The 16329-nt window shown below is 37.4% G+C and overlaps 1 protein-coding gene across 2 annotated transcripts in view; it reads right to left on the reverse strand.

Moving 5' to 3' along the window:
* Positions 1–370: 370 nt before the first annotated feature.
* The window catches only part of DBT (dihydrolipoamide branched chain transacylase E2), a 44600-nt gene continuing 28641 nt past the window's right edge, over positions 371–16329 (reverse strand). For both annotated transcript variants that reach the window (XM_068540400.1, XM_068540401.1), the window contains 7 exons: positions 15802–15923; positions 12941–13157; positions 11476–11642; positions 7581–7658; positions 5641–5832; positions 5431–5502; positions 371–2130 (listed from right to left, as the gene is read on the reverse strand). In XM_068540400.1, coding sequence (XP_068396501.1) covers positions 1963–2130; positions 5431–5502; positions 5641–5832; positions 7581–7658; positions 11476–11642; positions 12941–13157; positions 15802–15923 — 1016 coding nt within the window. In that variant the 3' untranslated portion in view covers positions 371–1962. The remainder of the gene's footprint in view (positions 2131–5430; positions 5503–5640; positions 5833–7580; positions 7659–11475; positions 11643–12940; positions 13158–15801; positions 15924–16329) is intronic.

Consider the following 16329-nt stretch of genomic DNA (forward strand, 5'->3'; position numbering starts at 1 on the left):
ACCCTGTTTTCTCCTACTTAGGAGTTAATTATATTCTTATTTTTATGATTATTAAATATCTGTCTCCCTCCCTAGACTGTAAGCCCAGTGAAGGCAGGAACCATGAGGATGGGCATTGTGTACCCACTGCTTAGCATCACACTTAGTATACAGTAGATGTTTAACATTTAGATGTGTAATAAATGCAAACAATAGAATATTATGCAGCCATTTAAAAGTATCATAATGTGGAACTGTTTATTGACTCATAATGTTAAATTTATAAAATCAAACTATAAAATAGTAGATACAGCACAATCTTATTTCCATAAAAAGAATAGCTATGTATACAGATACCTTGATCAAAATGTTAATAGTGGTTGGATTATGGTTGATTTTATTTTCTTTGCAACTCCTCATATTATCTGAATTTTAAAAATAACATTCATTAGATCCATTATTTTCTGAATTATACATCATTTCCATTTTGAAAAAAATCAAGTAGACATTAAAACAACTTCTTCTGTCACAAAACTTCACTTGAACATACAGTATTCAATTAGACAATATTAGAAACAACCTGAATTTCTGATTCAAGTGGGCCTCTAACAAAATGATCATGAGGATACCTTTATTTCTGTGCAAAATTTATTATTTTATTTTAATGTCCATAATTACCCATTAGTCTTCTCTCTCCCCTTATTCATATTCCTTCTCAGGATATGAAGAATAGAATAGACCCTAACTTCTTAATCTATCCTATTTTTTTAGCTGAAGACCAAGAAAGTAAAAAAAAAAAAAAGTTAAAAGGCAATGGACTTCTGAATGTAACACAATGTCAGTGGTTGCTACATTTAAAGTACCTTCCTTACATTGAAGCAAGGTTGTAAAGGTGAAGTTTTTCCCAATAAAAACTAAACCATTACCAAATTCTAAAAGTATATCCACTTTAAACAAATACTTTTAATGGCCTTACTGGCTATAAAACTATAATTGGGCATTTTTAAGATTAGCTTATAATTTTCCCTTTTAAAAGATATTAATTTATACAAATAAGACATTTACAGATGATAATCTCTACAGAGCAACACACTCCAGGATATCTTAAAAGCTAAATACAATTGCACTTATTTTATACAATAATTTGCATTCTTGTGGGGAAATAGAAAATACTTTTGCATATAAATTCCTTTTCCCAACTAAGTATAATTGAAAAGTTTCATTAAGAATTAGTTTAGAGACTTCACTGGTGGTCCAGTGGTAAAGAATCTGCCTTACAATGCAGGGGATGTAGGTTCAATCCCTGGTCAGGGAACTAAGATTCCACATGCCCAGGGCAACTAAGCCTGTGCGCCACAACTACTGAGCTCGCGTACCTCAGCTAGAGCCCGTGCGCCACAAACTACACAGCCCACACGCCCTGGGGCCCGCACGCCACAACTAGAGAGAGAAAACCCACACGCCACAACTAGAGAGAAGCCCGCACGCCACAATGAAGATCCCGTGCCGCAAGGAAAGATCCCGCATGCCTCAACGAATATCCCGCGTGCCGCAATTAAGACCCGACGCAGCCAAAAATAATAAATAAAATAAATTAAAAAAAGTTTATAAAAAAAAAAGTTAGTTTAAAATAAAAAAAAAGAAAGAAAAAAATAGGGCAAATACTGTATATGGCGGCCTGTCTTTCAGTAATATTCATTTTGTTGCCCCTGCCAGTTTCAATCCATTGACACAAAGACCTCAGCACTATATTAAGAAGTTGTACTATGACCTATAAAATGTGACAGCCCAGGAGAATTATTATACCATTATTCCTTTTCAGTAAAAACCCTAACAGAATAGTGATACATATTGTGTCTCAGAACTGTAATCATACATTACAAATCATTTACAATACAAACTGCAATGAGGAACGTGTGCTGCACAGCTGGGTTCTGCATTTTCTTTCGAAGCTCAGAAAGTTCAAGGATGTCTTATCAATCTTCATTTCAGATCTAGTAACATAAAAGCTGGGTTTTCTAAGTAGGATTTCCACAAATTGGAGAAGCGTGACATTGTAGCACCATCAATAATTCTGTGATCAGCTGACCAGCTCACATTCATTATCTGGGCCTTATATACTTCCCCTTTCTCGTTAAATCGGGGAAGGGCCTACAAATAAGGAAAAGGACAGAGTCAGCCTTCACTTGCTCAAAGCAAGCTCTAGTAAAAACAATGGTGAAAGATTAGGCAAATCTCCCTCCCTATAATAGAGAAGAAATGGGCATCCCAAATGACTTTTGATAATGCTAACTACTACTCTTCCCATCTTTGTGAGTGTGTGCTTCAAGCTTTCAGAGTTTCTCCAAGGTATTTCCTGTCACCTGTAAAATTTCCATATGTACAGTAAACTTCATTTCAGATTTCAATTATTTAACAGCTATTTATTGAGCATCTACCATGTACCAGGTACTCTTCTAGACTCTGGGGATAAAGCAATGAACAAAACAAATAACAATCCTTGCCCTCTTGGAGCTAACATTTTAATGGGGAGAGACAGATGATTAAGATAAATAAGTAAAAAATATATAGTGTGTTAGATAGTGAAAAGTGCAAATGAAAAACTAAAGCACTTTGGAATGGAGAGATAGAGATTATATGCAGGAGGTGGAAATAGGGGAGAGGTTGCATTTTTTTTTAACAGGTGGGCAGGGAAAGCCTCACCAAGAAGGTGTCCTCACTGAAGGCAGTGAGGAAGCAAGCCATATGGACACCTGGAGAAAGACGGGGGGAAGCATGGCTGGAGTGTTGGAGGACCAGCAAAGTTGGCAGGGAGGCTGCAGTGGAGGGGCCAGGGTGAAAGGTGGGAGATGAGGTCACAGAAAGATCAGGCTGAAGGGGGGCATGTTGCTAAGACAACAGTTATGCTTCCCAGTCTGTCTCTGACTTTTCCAAAAACAGATTTAAAAAAAAGCGAATTCATTGCAGGCTATTTTTAAAAAAATATATATCAAAAGTGAATATATATCAAAAATATATTATCTTTTTATAATGATATAAAAAGATATACAAAATGTTAAGATCCACCTCTTATTGTTAGGTTCAGTAGACATAAAATCACTCTGTCAAAGGGCAATGAAGGTTTCTAAGCCCTACTCTCCCCTTCTGTAGTTCTCCCCTCATAGGCCGGATACAACAGTCACAGCCTGATGTGGGTCCCAGTCACACTGAGTGGCACTGGTGTAGAGCCATGGTAGGCCACTGCAGCTAGTTTGCCTTTGATTTGGAGTGAGGTGAGAAGCTATTGGAGGTTTCTGAACAGAATGGCCAGTCACTGCAAGGAGAAGACTTCAGGAGGAGCAGGTGAGAGGGTGGGGTGGTGAGGGAAGGAGCAGGAAACTGGAGATGCCTAATTAGACTTCTGAGTAGGAAATAAGAGTTTGGAGTTCAAAGGAGAGGTCTAGTCTGGTCTGGAGATATAAACTTGGGAGCTATCCACATATAAATGGTATTTAAAGCCGTGAGACTGGATCAGATAAAGAAAAGGGCCAGAACTGAGCCCTGGGGTACTCCAATGTTTAGAGATTGGGAGACGAGGAGGTACAGGCAAAGGAGACTCAGAGGGAACAGGCGCTAGGTAGGGGGGAAGCAGACTAGCGAGGTTTTCTGCAAGTCGCAGCGAAGAAGCTTTTCCAAAGAGGCGGTATTGATCAACTCAAGTGCAGCTAATGGGTCAAGAAAGATAAGGACTGAGAATTGAGGAATGTGGAGGTTTTAGTGACTTAAGACTATTTAGTGACAGTTTAAAATTTACAGTGAAAACAAAAGATAGCAAAGGAGAGATGACCCAAAGGGAGAAAGGAATGAAATACTGTCCCTACCCAACAAAGATTAACTACATTAAGTCACTATGAAGATTTATACTTCAAGAACTATGCTTCATAACTTGAAAAAACCATGAGTAAGATGATTCTGAAAAAATGCATCTCACACAGGTAATTGTACACCAATGTTCATAGCAGCATTATTCACAATAGCCAAAAAATGGAAACAACCCAAATACTCATTAGAGATGAATAGATTAACAAAATGTGGTATATATTGTGCACACAGTCTCAGTTTGGGATGATAAAAAAGCTCTGGAGATGGACGGTGGTGATTGTTGCAAACAGCGTGACTGTACCTACTGCTGCTGAAACATACGCTTTGATTAAAATGCTAACATTTGTCATGTATAGTTTACCACAGTTACATACCTATATGTACAATTCAGAAGAAAACAAACTGCTTTCACGAAAAGGGAAAACAAAACTACTTTGTTAAATAGGTATGACGGTTTGTTTGTAAGCTGCAAAAAGTCAGAATTCTTTGAGAATCAAATGCTGAATGCTTGTTGGGGGCGGATGAGTGATAGAGAAGTTAATCCCTTAGAGAAACTCCTGATTTGGACAGAACAGTGTCATGCTATGTGTTCTTATTTTTCCTCCCTGTCTCTTCTGTGTGCCAGAAGGGAAAGTAGAGCTAGAAGAGGGAGTAACTTAGCAGCCAAAGTACCAGCTGCTAGAAAGCAAATCAAAGGCTGAATGAAAGTATCTGTGAAGATTTTGGATGCCAACATGAAAGTAATAAACTCAGGAAAAGCAAGTCCCAGAGATGTTCCATGTGGAAGCATTATAAATACAGAGAAGAAGCAAGGTTCTTCTGAAAACGTGAAGATCAAAATCAAGGTTAATGTAGTGACAATGACATTTAATAATGGTGGTATTGAAATGGTATCTATGAGCTTATTTCTTTAACTCTGGTGGTTCTCAACCCTGAGTTAATAGGGATGCCCAAGCCCCAGCGCCCCCAAATTCTGGTGCAGTTGGTATGGGGCGAGCTTGGGCACTTTTTTCACACTCTCCAGATGATTCTAATGTGTAGCCAGGGTTAAGAATCCCTGCAACCCTTATTCTAAGTCAGTCTCCTATAACATAGACACATGGGTTCTTGTTTAATATGTAAATTTTGGAGGCTCTGTCCCCAAGGCCAAGAAATCTGCATTTTTAACTGCACTCCCAATGATTCTTGAACAGAGCAAAGTTTAAGAAAAACGCTCTCAGTGGTGTTTTCCCGTTATAAATAATAATTTGGATTGGCTTACTATTATTCTTTGGTATTCTGAAATAAAGATATTTTGATAGACTCAGATTGGCTATATTTGTGATTATTCATAAAGACTCACACCTGTGCCTGGCATAATCCACAATGGTTGATCCATACAGAAACAATTCAGATCACAAGCATTTACTCTACAGAGGCAGCCATCGGAGTTGTAGACCTAGTTCTTAGGAAGAAATAATTGGCTTACTAAACCCAATACCATACTCAAACCTACAAAGTGAGGGGAAAAACCTCAGAAACAGTTACTCTTCTTTGTTTTTCCTACCCCAATTTGCTTAAACTCTTTTTTCAACTATGTAACAAACATACCTTAATTGTTCCCACGGCCCCAATTGCCACTTCGGGTGGCAATATCACTGGTCTGGCGTAGGTACCACCAATCTAGAAAACAAGCAAAATAGAGTAGAAAAATTAAGCTTCTGAGGAACAAATGGCAAATTAAAGTTTTTATTTTTAACTGAGCATATGGTCACAAATCTTAATTTATGGTTTATGAACTTGAACATTACTATTACTCACTGATCCAATGTTGGAAAGAGTAAATGTTCCTCCTGTAAGGTCAGTGGTGCTGAGCTGACCGGCAGAGCCCAATTTCTGGAGGCGGTTCAATTCAGTGGCAATCTCAAATATGGAGCGGATCTGAATATTTTTCACATTAGGTACAATCAAGCCCTGCTCTGTATCCATTGCTATCCCAATGTTATGAGAAGCCTAAAAACAAACAAACAAACAATTATACAGCAGCCTTTTCAAAAGCTAACAGAAAAGAAAGTCTCAACCTTCACTGCCTTATGAACTCAACTATAGAAAACTATTTTCACCATTTTGGTGATGATTTAAAAGAAATAATTTTAAAAGATTTTTTTGAAAAAGATAAATTTCTTTTGGTAAAAATATAGGGCAATAGATTATTTCCATCCATTGTTAGTGGAAGCGTAAGCTGGTATATACTTTCTGGAGAACATTTAACAGTACGTACCAACATTTACAAAAATGTGTGCTAAGGAGATAAATGCAAAAGTATGTAGAGATGAACAGAGATGTTGAGTCAGATTGTTTGTAAGATTGAGAAAGTGCAAATGATCAAAATGTTTATCAATAAGTCACTGGCTAAACAAATGATAACAAAGCTATATTTATTGACATGTAATGATGTCTAAAACATATTAAATAGAAAATAGTTAAAAGAAAAACGTTTTAAATTTAAAAAGATATATATTTTATATATATATATATATATATATAATATATATAATTCCATATTTTTTAACTATGTAAAAATAAAATCCTAGACAGATGTACATCTCAGCATAAACAGTGAGTTATCTTAGGATTATGGGACTGAAGGTAAATATCACTATTTTCTTGTCTGAATTGTTTGCAACAAGTATATACTTCATGAGGAAATTATATTAATAACATGGAAAGATTTTAGATGCAACCCCCCAGAATGTAAAGCTCACTTCCTGGTGTATATTTCCAATAAGAAATACAAGTAAGGGCCGCATCCTCAAAAGAGTTCTCAGCCTTAATGAAATTTCACTCCAAACAGAAGAGTTCACTCAACGAATTCAAACTTTCAGTACTTTGCTCATTTAAATGGTTGTTTTATTTTATTTATTTTTTAAATTTTAAAAAATATTTATTTATTTTTGGCTGCACCAGGCATTAGTTGTGGCACGTGGGATCTTTCGTTGCAGCACGCAGGCTTCTCTCTAATTGTGGTGCACGGGCTCCACAGCATTCGGGGCTTAGTTGCCCTGCGGCATGTGGGATCTTAGTTCCCCAACCAGGGATCGAACCCGCATCCCCTGCATTGGAAGGCGGATTCTTAACCACTGGACCACAAGGGAAATCCCTTTATTTATTGTTTTAAATGGGTATCAATACACAAGCATGTGATTTTATTTATTTATTTTTTAAAAAAAATATTTATTTATTATTTATTTGGCTGTGCCGGGTCTTAGTTGCAGCACGTGGGATCTTTGTTGCTGTGTGCGGGATCTTCTTGCGGCATGAGGGATCTAGTTCCCTGACCAGGAATCGAACCCGGGCCCCTTGCATTGGGAGCGCGAAGTCTTAACCACCGGACCACCAGGGAAGTCCCTAAATTATTCTTGTTTTAAAAACTGCAGGAATTCCATTTTGAGAGAGCTCTTCTGTTTGTGGAGAGGGTATGTACGATGGGAAATGTAAACCATTGCCTCACAGCTGTATATTTCCATTATTTTAACCAGAAAACCAAAAGGCGTTAAAAATGGCAATCTGCATATCTGAATAGTATCATTAATTATTAACCAGTAAAACCAACATCAATAGCAACAGATTTATCTTCAGTTTAATGTTTTACCCCATACTTTAATTTCCAGTTTGAAGAAGATCACCACTTGAGGTATAATAGAACCTTCTTTAACCTACAAGCACATTTGCACTTTTATTTATCACAGCACATAGCCAACCTTATATGTTATGTTCTGGCAGTTTTCATCCACAGAAGCATTAAGGATAGGAAACTGTAGTAATCCCAAGGAAGCAGCCTGTTTAGAGAGAGAAATACAACGTTAGCACTTTTAGCTTGGAAAGGATAGGGGATTTGAAGCAATAAGATGTAAAGGATGGAAGGAAAGAACTCTTATTTAAGCTGAGTTTAATTACAAGTCTACATGTACCAGGCATATTACTCCCTATGTTACCTCCCAGCAATGTGGAACTAGGTTACCCTTATCATTTAAGAATAAAAGATAAAGTAGTCAGGGAGCTTGTAAACATCAAGGAGATTTTCAAAGTAACTATGCAGACTGACCAAAGTACCAAAAAAAGGTCTAAATTCTACATGTTTTCCTCACTTACATGTAGAGTCTTAAGGTTTCCGTGAGAAGCAAACCTGTAGTTCAAAGAAACACTTTGAATTAAAACACAAAAAGGCAGTAAGCTATTTTCCTGTGTAGAAAGAACAAGTGATAAGGATTTGAGAGGCCACTGTTCCACCTGGTGTCCTTGGCCAAACGAAGGGCAGAGCTGGTGCAAACATTTACTTTAGAGCCCGTTTCCCAGAACTGATGGCATTTGTGCCTTCTCCTGCCTTAATCTCTCCCTTTCCTTTTTCCTTTTTTCTCTTACTACCATTTCTCTTCTGTCCATGTTCAGATTTACCTGTCTCCAAAATATTCTTTATAGCTGTTTCTCTGCCCATCCAGGATCTAATCAAAGTTCACACACTGCATTTGGCTGTCATGCCTTATAGTCAGTTTAAAAAGTAGGAAAATAGGGAATTCCCTGGCAGTCCAGTTGTTAGGACTCCACGCTTTCACTGCTGTGGACCCGGGTCAATCCCTGGCTGGGGAACTAAGATCCTGTAAGCAGTGCCAAGTGGCACAGCACACCCCCCCCCCAAAAAAAAAGGAAAATAAAAATGTTCAAAATTGTCCCTAAAAAGAATTCCCTCTCCTACTGCCTTCATCTTGTCCAATTAAGAGTTCTTTATGTGCATTGTGTTAAGTGTTATTTTTGTCTGTGGGTCAGTGGTCTTGACAGAAAAAAAGAAATCATATCCTTGAACTAGAGAGTTAAGGAAAGTTTTATTAAGCATTTGATTTGATAACTATAACTTTAATCTTCTTTATATAAAAATCCATAACTAAGGTTAAAGTGTTATACATTAAAAACAGTATTTTGAGTATAATCCAAATTTTGTAAAAGGAAAAACAAGGTGTGTGTCCACAGATAAGAGGTCATTTTTTCCCCCTGTACAATACTTTGTAGTATTTTCCAAATGTTCTAAAATTATATAGACTGGAAAAAAAATATTATTTTAAAACAAAGCATATTAACTTTTATTTTCAAAATAAAGATCAGATATTTCATTCAGACTGGAACAATAAAGAAAAACAATCATGAAATCAATTTAACATATTAAAAAGCTGGACTGTCCTTGCTGCAAAACAGACTTGTCATGGGAAGCAGTAAGAGGAACCCAGTCTGAAACAAGAGGTGGCACTCTCTTCTCCTCCAGGTGAACTTCTCCACCGGGGTCTGCATCTTCACTCCGCCCTCATGCTCAGGCACTGTTCTAACAGTGCTTCCCATTCACGCATTTTTAACTTTCCATTTTCCAGCTCTTTCCCTCAGCCTACAGATCTGCTCAATTCTTCCTTGAGGGTGTGCAGGAGGGGAGGGAGCAGTTGGAACCTTTCTTCAATCTACTCCAACCACCATAACTGTCAGCTGTACCTATGCGCTGTCTGCCTGTTTGCATATTTTTTCAGGTTTCGCCTCTTCCTCAATTTCTTTCATTCCCCAACTAACTGCAACCAAGCTTCTACCTCAACAATACTTTATTCAGTAAGTTCTGGCTGAGGCCACACATGACCTCTTCATTACCAGTCCAATAGCCTGTTCCCATCCCTTATCCTATTTAACCTCTGTAATGCATATAACCATTATCTACTTTCCTCTTAAAACTTTTTTCTTGTCTCTTGGTGTGAGAGGCTGAATCAAAGGCCCCAATCTTTAACGAGCCTCTGTATCCAAGTCCCTTGGCAGTGCTCTTGCAAGCTGATTCTGAGCTTAGTCATGTGACTTGCCTTGGTCAATGAGTTAAAAACAAACTCATTGCAGCACAGCTTGGGGAAAGTGCTAACATTCTGCTTCCGCTCTTCACCCCCGCCAGTACTGAGACCACGTGCAGGCTAGCATACTGGGCAGATAGGAGAAGCATCCAGAAGAGAAATGAGTCATCCTCACTGAGGCCATCCTACACCAGCTGGCCCCTAGCCAATCTACTACCTGTCTATAGACATATAAGTGAGCTCTGCTAAGATCAGCAGACTGGTCCTGCTCACTTGTAGATTCATGAGAAATAATAAATGGTAATTGTTTCAAACCATGAAATTTGGGAGTGGTTTGTTATACAGCAATAGATACACTTGGCTATTAAGTGACTCTTTTCTGGTTCTCCCATTGTCAAACCACTGACCCCACTCACCCTCTTCCATTGCCTTTGCCAACTCAATTTCTACCTACCCCTTAAACACTGATGTAAAACCCTCAGCCTTCTTTTCTTCTCCTTCACACATAATTTGGGTGATCTCATCCACGTGTTTCAATTGCTGTGCCTCTGCAGATGACCCTCTATAGCTGTAATATAGTCCAGATCTCTCATTTACTGGCACCTACTACATCTCATGTTTATAGACCATCTCTTTCCCTGTTAGGGTAGTTGTTAAAAAGATGGACATATAGGAGAACAGCTTCTGCCGTACAAGACTCAGCATCAGTGAAGAGACAACTGAGTATAAACACTTTCAATACATTGAGATAAACTGCAGTGAGAACAAAAGGCCATTTAACTCAAATTGTGACAGCCACTGGCTTCTGTAGGAGGAAACGGCTTCTGTATTCTGTTCCATACTGGAATAAAATTTGGTGTTTAGGATGCACATGTATTTGATCAAGGGAGGAGGAGGCATTTCAGGTCAAGTTGTGTATTCCAGCAACTATGCGTAGCTTAATCTGACTATAGCGGAGAGAGTGACTGTGAGAGAGAAGACTGGAGAGGTAGGTGGCAGAGGTGCATAGAAATACTTTTTTACGCCACGTTAACGCATTTAGAAGCTACCCTGAAGGCAATCCTGAATGGGAACCATTGAAAAGAACCATGGAAAGGGCTGGTAGGAAGCCACACTGGATTTAGAGATGACAGTATGCATTTTTGAGAAAAATGGACCAGAACCGAAAACTTAGCTTCTCCACTTGTTAGATATAAATTCTTGACAAGTTTCTCAACTTCTCTGAGTGCCAATTTCCTTAAATGGAAAATGCAGATAGCAATATTTACATGTTAGCATTATTCTGATCATTAAAAGAGGTAATGTATACAGCACACTTGGTACTGGGTCAGGCATATGGCGGCTGCTTTCTAAATGGTGGTTAGTGAGCTGCTCAAGGTCAGCTGATGGCCTTATTCTTTTTTATACTGGCACCAAGGCCTAGTACTAGAAATGATTCCCAGAAGCCTCAATATAAGTTTGTTGAAAAGTGAAAGATCAATACCAAGTCTCACTTTTCTTCAAATCAGGACTTTGCTGGAGTGATCCTTTCAGAATTAAAGGCTTTACCTACATGGCAGGACAATCCTCACCTAGCTCAAAGAGATAAGTAGATAAAAATCTGACACAGATATTTCAATTTTATAAACTTCCATGAAACAAAGAGAGTGTACTTGTACGTTTTTCTAACTATGTGATATTGTGAGAAATATATTTTTATTCAAACCCATAGTTAACACATTGCATATTCGCAAAACAAAATTTAGATGTCTTACTCAAGCCTTGTTTGAAATGACTAAAATCTTACCTTTAAGAAGAAGGGCATAAAGGAGAGTTTAATTCCACGAGCAAAAGCAATGGGTTTTAATTCTTCTCGTAGCTTAACCAGTTCAGTAAGGTCAACCTCATCACAATACCCAAAATGAGGTATATTCAGGGCTGCAGACATGGTCTTGACCATCGCTTTGTGAAAGCCTGGAAAACATTAAATATACATACATATATGCATATATATACATATATGCATATATATATGTACTTTATAACAATTCTTAAATCCTTTAATCCCTTTAAAAACTAAAATAGAAGGTTCTCTAATGTCACTTACTCTTAATTAAACTCTTCTTCTTGGAGCTACCATCTTCATTACATAACTTGAAAGCCAGTAATTTCAATGCTGAAGCACTGACTGTAGCACAACACCCAGTGTCAATTGTAATAATATAACAGGTAACTGCTTTCAACACTGTGGTATATAAAAAATTCAAAAGGGGGCTTCCCTGGTGGCACAGTGGTTAAGAATCCGCCTGCCAATGCAGGGGACACGGGTTCGAGCTCTGGTCCGGGAAGATCCCACATGTCGCGGCGCAACTAAGCCCGTGCACCACAACTACTGAGCCTGCGTTCTAGAGCCTGCGAGCCACAACTACTGAGCCCGCGCGCCACAGCTACTGAAGCCTGCGCACCTAGAGCCTGTGCTCCACAACAAGAGAAGCCACTGCAATGAGAAGCGCTTGCACCGCAACGAAGAATAGCCCCTGCTCGCCGCAACTAGAGAAAGTCCGAGCACAGCATCGAAGACCCAACGCAGCCAAACAAACAAAAAAAATAATAATGCCAAAATAATAATAATAATAAATTCAAAAGGATGCAAGCCATGTATTTACACAATGGCTTCTTGCAAAGCCACTCTTCTGGAAGTTAATCATCCTAAGAGTTTGTAAATAACAAATCAGAAGTAGTTGTTTTGCAAGCTAACAAAAAATAATATTTAAAATATCCCGAGCAAGTCTTCAAACAGAAAAATTATCTGTACACAAATTTATACTGTAAGAAACCTGCTAACATATTACTCTTTAAAAATTATCAGGGGCTTCCCTGGTGGCGCAGTGGTTGAGAATCTGCCAGCCAACGCAGGGTACACGGGTTCGAGCCCTGGTCTGGGAAGATCCCACATGCCGCGGAGCAACTGGGCCCGTGAGCCACAACCACTGAGCCTGCGCGTCTGGAGCCTGTGCTCCGCAACAAGAGAGGCCGCGATAGTGAGAGGCCTGCGCACCGCGATGAAGAGTGGCCCCCGCTCGCCGCAACTAGAGAAAGCCCTGGCACAGAAACGAAGACCCAACACAGCCAAAAATAAAAATAAAATAAATTTAAAAAAAAATTATCAGTATATATTAAAGCTTTTCCTAGAAAAACTGTAATTTCATCATGTTGAAGCAGCTTCCCCCCAAATAAATTACTCTATTACCTTACATTACTATTATTATTACCTTTAATGGGTTCTGTTCTGTCTTTGCCTGTGAATACTGGAGGTTTTGATATTGGTATAGGAATAGTTCTGTCTTTTGGTTTTGGTGGAGGTGGCATAATTTCAGCTTTTGGTGAAGGAGGTAGTATAGCTCCTGTTTGCTTTTCCAGATAGCTGAGAATATCTTCTTTAAGTATTCTGCCATCTTTTCCTGAGCCAACAACTTCACTCAGCTTAATCTAAAAAATGACACATTTTAATGCTAAAAATAAAACTACCTAAAAAATAAATAAACCCATCATTGAGGTCTCTAAGTGAAATTAAATGAACTGAAGGTAAAAAAGTATCTCTGCCCAATAAATTAGAATAAGGAAATAACATTTTAATTATCTTAATAGAACACTACAAACTATAAATAACATTTTCATCTTCTCAATAGAATGCTATAAACTATAGCTACTCTTCATAAGTGATCATTTGTTACTTTTGTACTTACTGTTCATTTGCCCATGCGGTAACAATGTAATATCTACATTGTATATAGCTATTTATGAAAACATATTTTTAAACAATCAACTATTTCAAAATTTCTTGCATAATTCTTATTTGATTTTTTTCTATTCTTGGAGACTACATAAGAAGAACTGAGAGTTTAAACAAGAGTTAAACACTATAACAAATGTAGACCACTGTTTCTGACCTTGGCTACCAGTAAACACATAATGGTTAAAATAATCATCCTATAAAAGCTCTCTTGAATTAGTTTTTTTCTGATGGCTGTTTTAGAAAGATCAGTACAAAACACTGAAATTAACTTTATTGAGGCATACTTGGAATGTGAGTTCATTGGTCCAAGTTAAGGGTCAAATAGTTAAGTTTTATTATTGCTTTCCACAGAATAAACAATTGATGATATAATTCCACTTTCTACTGGGCACTCATGATACTTTTTGGAAACATTTGTGAACTGGCTTTATTTGATCACTTCCTATGTTTGTTAATAGAGATAAAATATTTCACTAAATTGAATTGTACTTAAATAAAAAGACACATTAGCTTGGATGATATCCTCACGCATAGTGTATATTAGTTAAACTCTCAAGGTTAAGTCCTATTTCATTTGTATTAATGCTTCTCTAAGAATGACCATAAAAGAGTAAAGGACTTTATCACATCAAACATTTAGTTTATAACAAATGAACTCTAAGAATTTAAACATAATTTTTAGGTAGTTACAAACAACTGTAAGTGCCACTGGTTTTTAATTTTAGACAAACTCAATTAATTAATATACAAACTGCAAAAAAAGGGGGAAAAAGGTGATTTTATAATAATAAATCTATTATTTAATTTCTAGTAATTATACAAATGCTCTAATTGTACACATCTTTAGGAAGAGGAAAGCCACATCATATATTTCTACACGTAGTCCTTCTATATAATTTTTTTTAAAATGGTAAAATGTTTATAGCTTTCAAAGCAATATATAAGATCATTATTTCATCTGCTGCCCTTAACAGTGTAGTGTTCCATACTACTATTTCTATTTTTCTGTTATGCTAAATCGTCTTCATGTTTGAACACATTCAATGGCTAATAAATTTTCATTAAGGGTTTATAACATAATTTTCATAAGCATTTCCCTGATTTTGAACACATATGTGCCTTCTAATTTTTGGTTATATAAAACACTTTAATATATCGTAGATTATCTCCTTGGGATAGTTCCCCAATGGTAGGATAACTAGCTGAAGGAGAATGAACATTTTAATGACTCTTATTCCCAAAATGTAAACTTTTTTCCCCCCAACTGTAATTTAACTACTTCTCTCAAAAACAAACAAACAAAAGCCTGCATTGTGAGGCACAGTGGAAAGAACTCAGGCTTTGGAACCAGACAGATTTGTGCTCAAATCCCCAGTTCAGCTACTTACTTGATTTTAGGCAACTTAATCGACTTCTCTACCTTTTCTCATCTGCAAAAAGGGGATAATCCAAACCAGTCTGCAAGGTTACTGTGAGGATTAGCGATAATGTATGTATAGTGTCTGGCTCAGAAGTGCTCAAATAATGGAGGCATCAATTGTTGAGACACACACACACACACACAAAATTGTTGAGACACTATTAATGATTAAGAGCGCTGGTTTCAGAGTCGCAAAGACTCACTTCAGAATCCTGGTTCCACCACTGGGTTAGCTGTGTGACCTTGGACGAGTTATTTGACCTCTCTAAGTCTTAGAAGGGCCCTTTGTCTCAGAGTTGTGAAGATTAAATGAGATAACATGTAAATTATTAGCACAATGCCTAGGAGCCATCTCACTTTGGAGGTTAAGAAACAATGACTGTCAGTTAAGAGGGAAAACAGAAGGCCAGGCTCCTTGACTCAAGTCAGTATAGCTCTATGGTTTTCCCTACCTCCCTGGGATCAGGCAGATCCTTGGGACCACATCCTTGCCTGGCCCATTTCCCATCCCTTCCCTATACTGCTTCCTTCATTCCTAGTAAAGATGATCACTCTCTCAATCAATCAATCAATCATGTGTTCCCAAACGCCTGTCCTCAAGCTATGCTTGTAGGGTACCTGATCTAAGACACTAGTATTTACAAGTGCTCAATAAATGGTAGCCCTGAATGTTATTAGGCTCTCAGGAAGAATAATAAATCCACACTTCTCAATTAACATGAATAATAAGTTCACAATTTTTTTTCTCATTGCTCGTGAGGACTTTTATGCAACTATCACTTTTTAGTAACAGACATTTTCATGTTTCCTTTAATCCCAACTTGAGCCATCTCATCATGGGATAGCTGGGTAATTCTTCATAGATACACATGTATACCTTCTATGTGATCTCACACTTAAATATTAAGAAAACTTACATTGTTTTCCATTGCAAGGCGACGAACTGCAGGAGTTGCCAGTGTTTTTTGGCCCTTTATCTCTTGGTGTGTGTGTTCATCATGGGACACAGCAGGAGTTTCAACAACATCTTCTTCTGAATCTGGTAACAAGGTAAAATTTTACTCTTTAGTAGAAAATACTGAAACAACAAAAACAACAAGCTTAGTGTCTTATAACATATAAATAAATTCAACTTAAAGTATATAGTCAAAAAGCATAATAGATGAGCTACTTCAGAATGGAAAAACACAACTGTAAAATGGAAAAACATACAAGGGTACTAGAGTGAGTGAGAGGGGTGTACGGGTACCAGGTACTGTTTAATGATTATTATTGCCTGCTGTTTACTTCATTTCTGTTAAAATTACGTAGCAGCCTCAAGTTAAAAAATGCAAGTTTCTTTCATAAATTTTAAAACACATTGTATTGTAAACATTTTCCTAATAAATTTCTCATATACGTATGAAATGAGAATCAAATGTGAGGTAAATTACATGAATCATGTA

This window comes from Eschrichtius robustus, chromosome 3, assembly GCF_028021215.1.
Source record: "Eschrichtius robustus isolate mEscRob2 chromosome 3, mEscRob2.pri, whole genome shotgun sequence".
In the NCBI taxonomy this organism is placed as follows: domain Eukaryota; kingdom Metazoa; phylum Chordata; class Mammalia; order Artiodactyla; family Eschrichtiidae; genus Eschrichtius; species Eschrichtius robustus.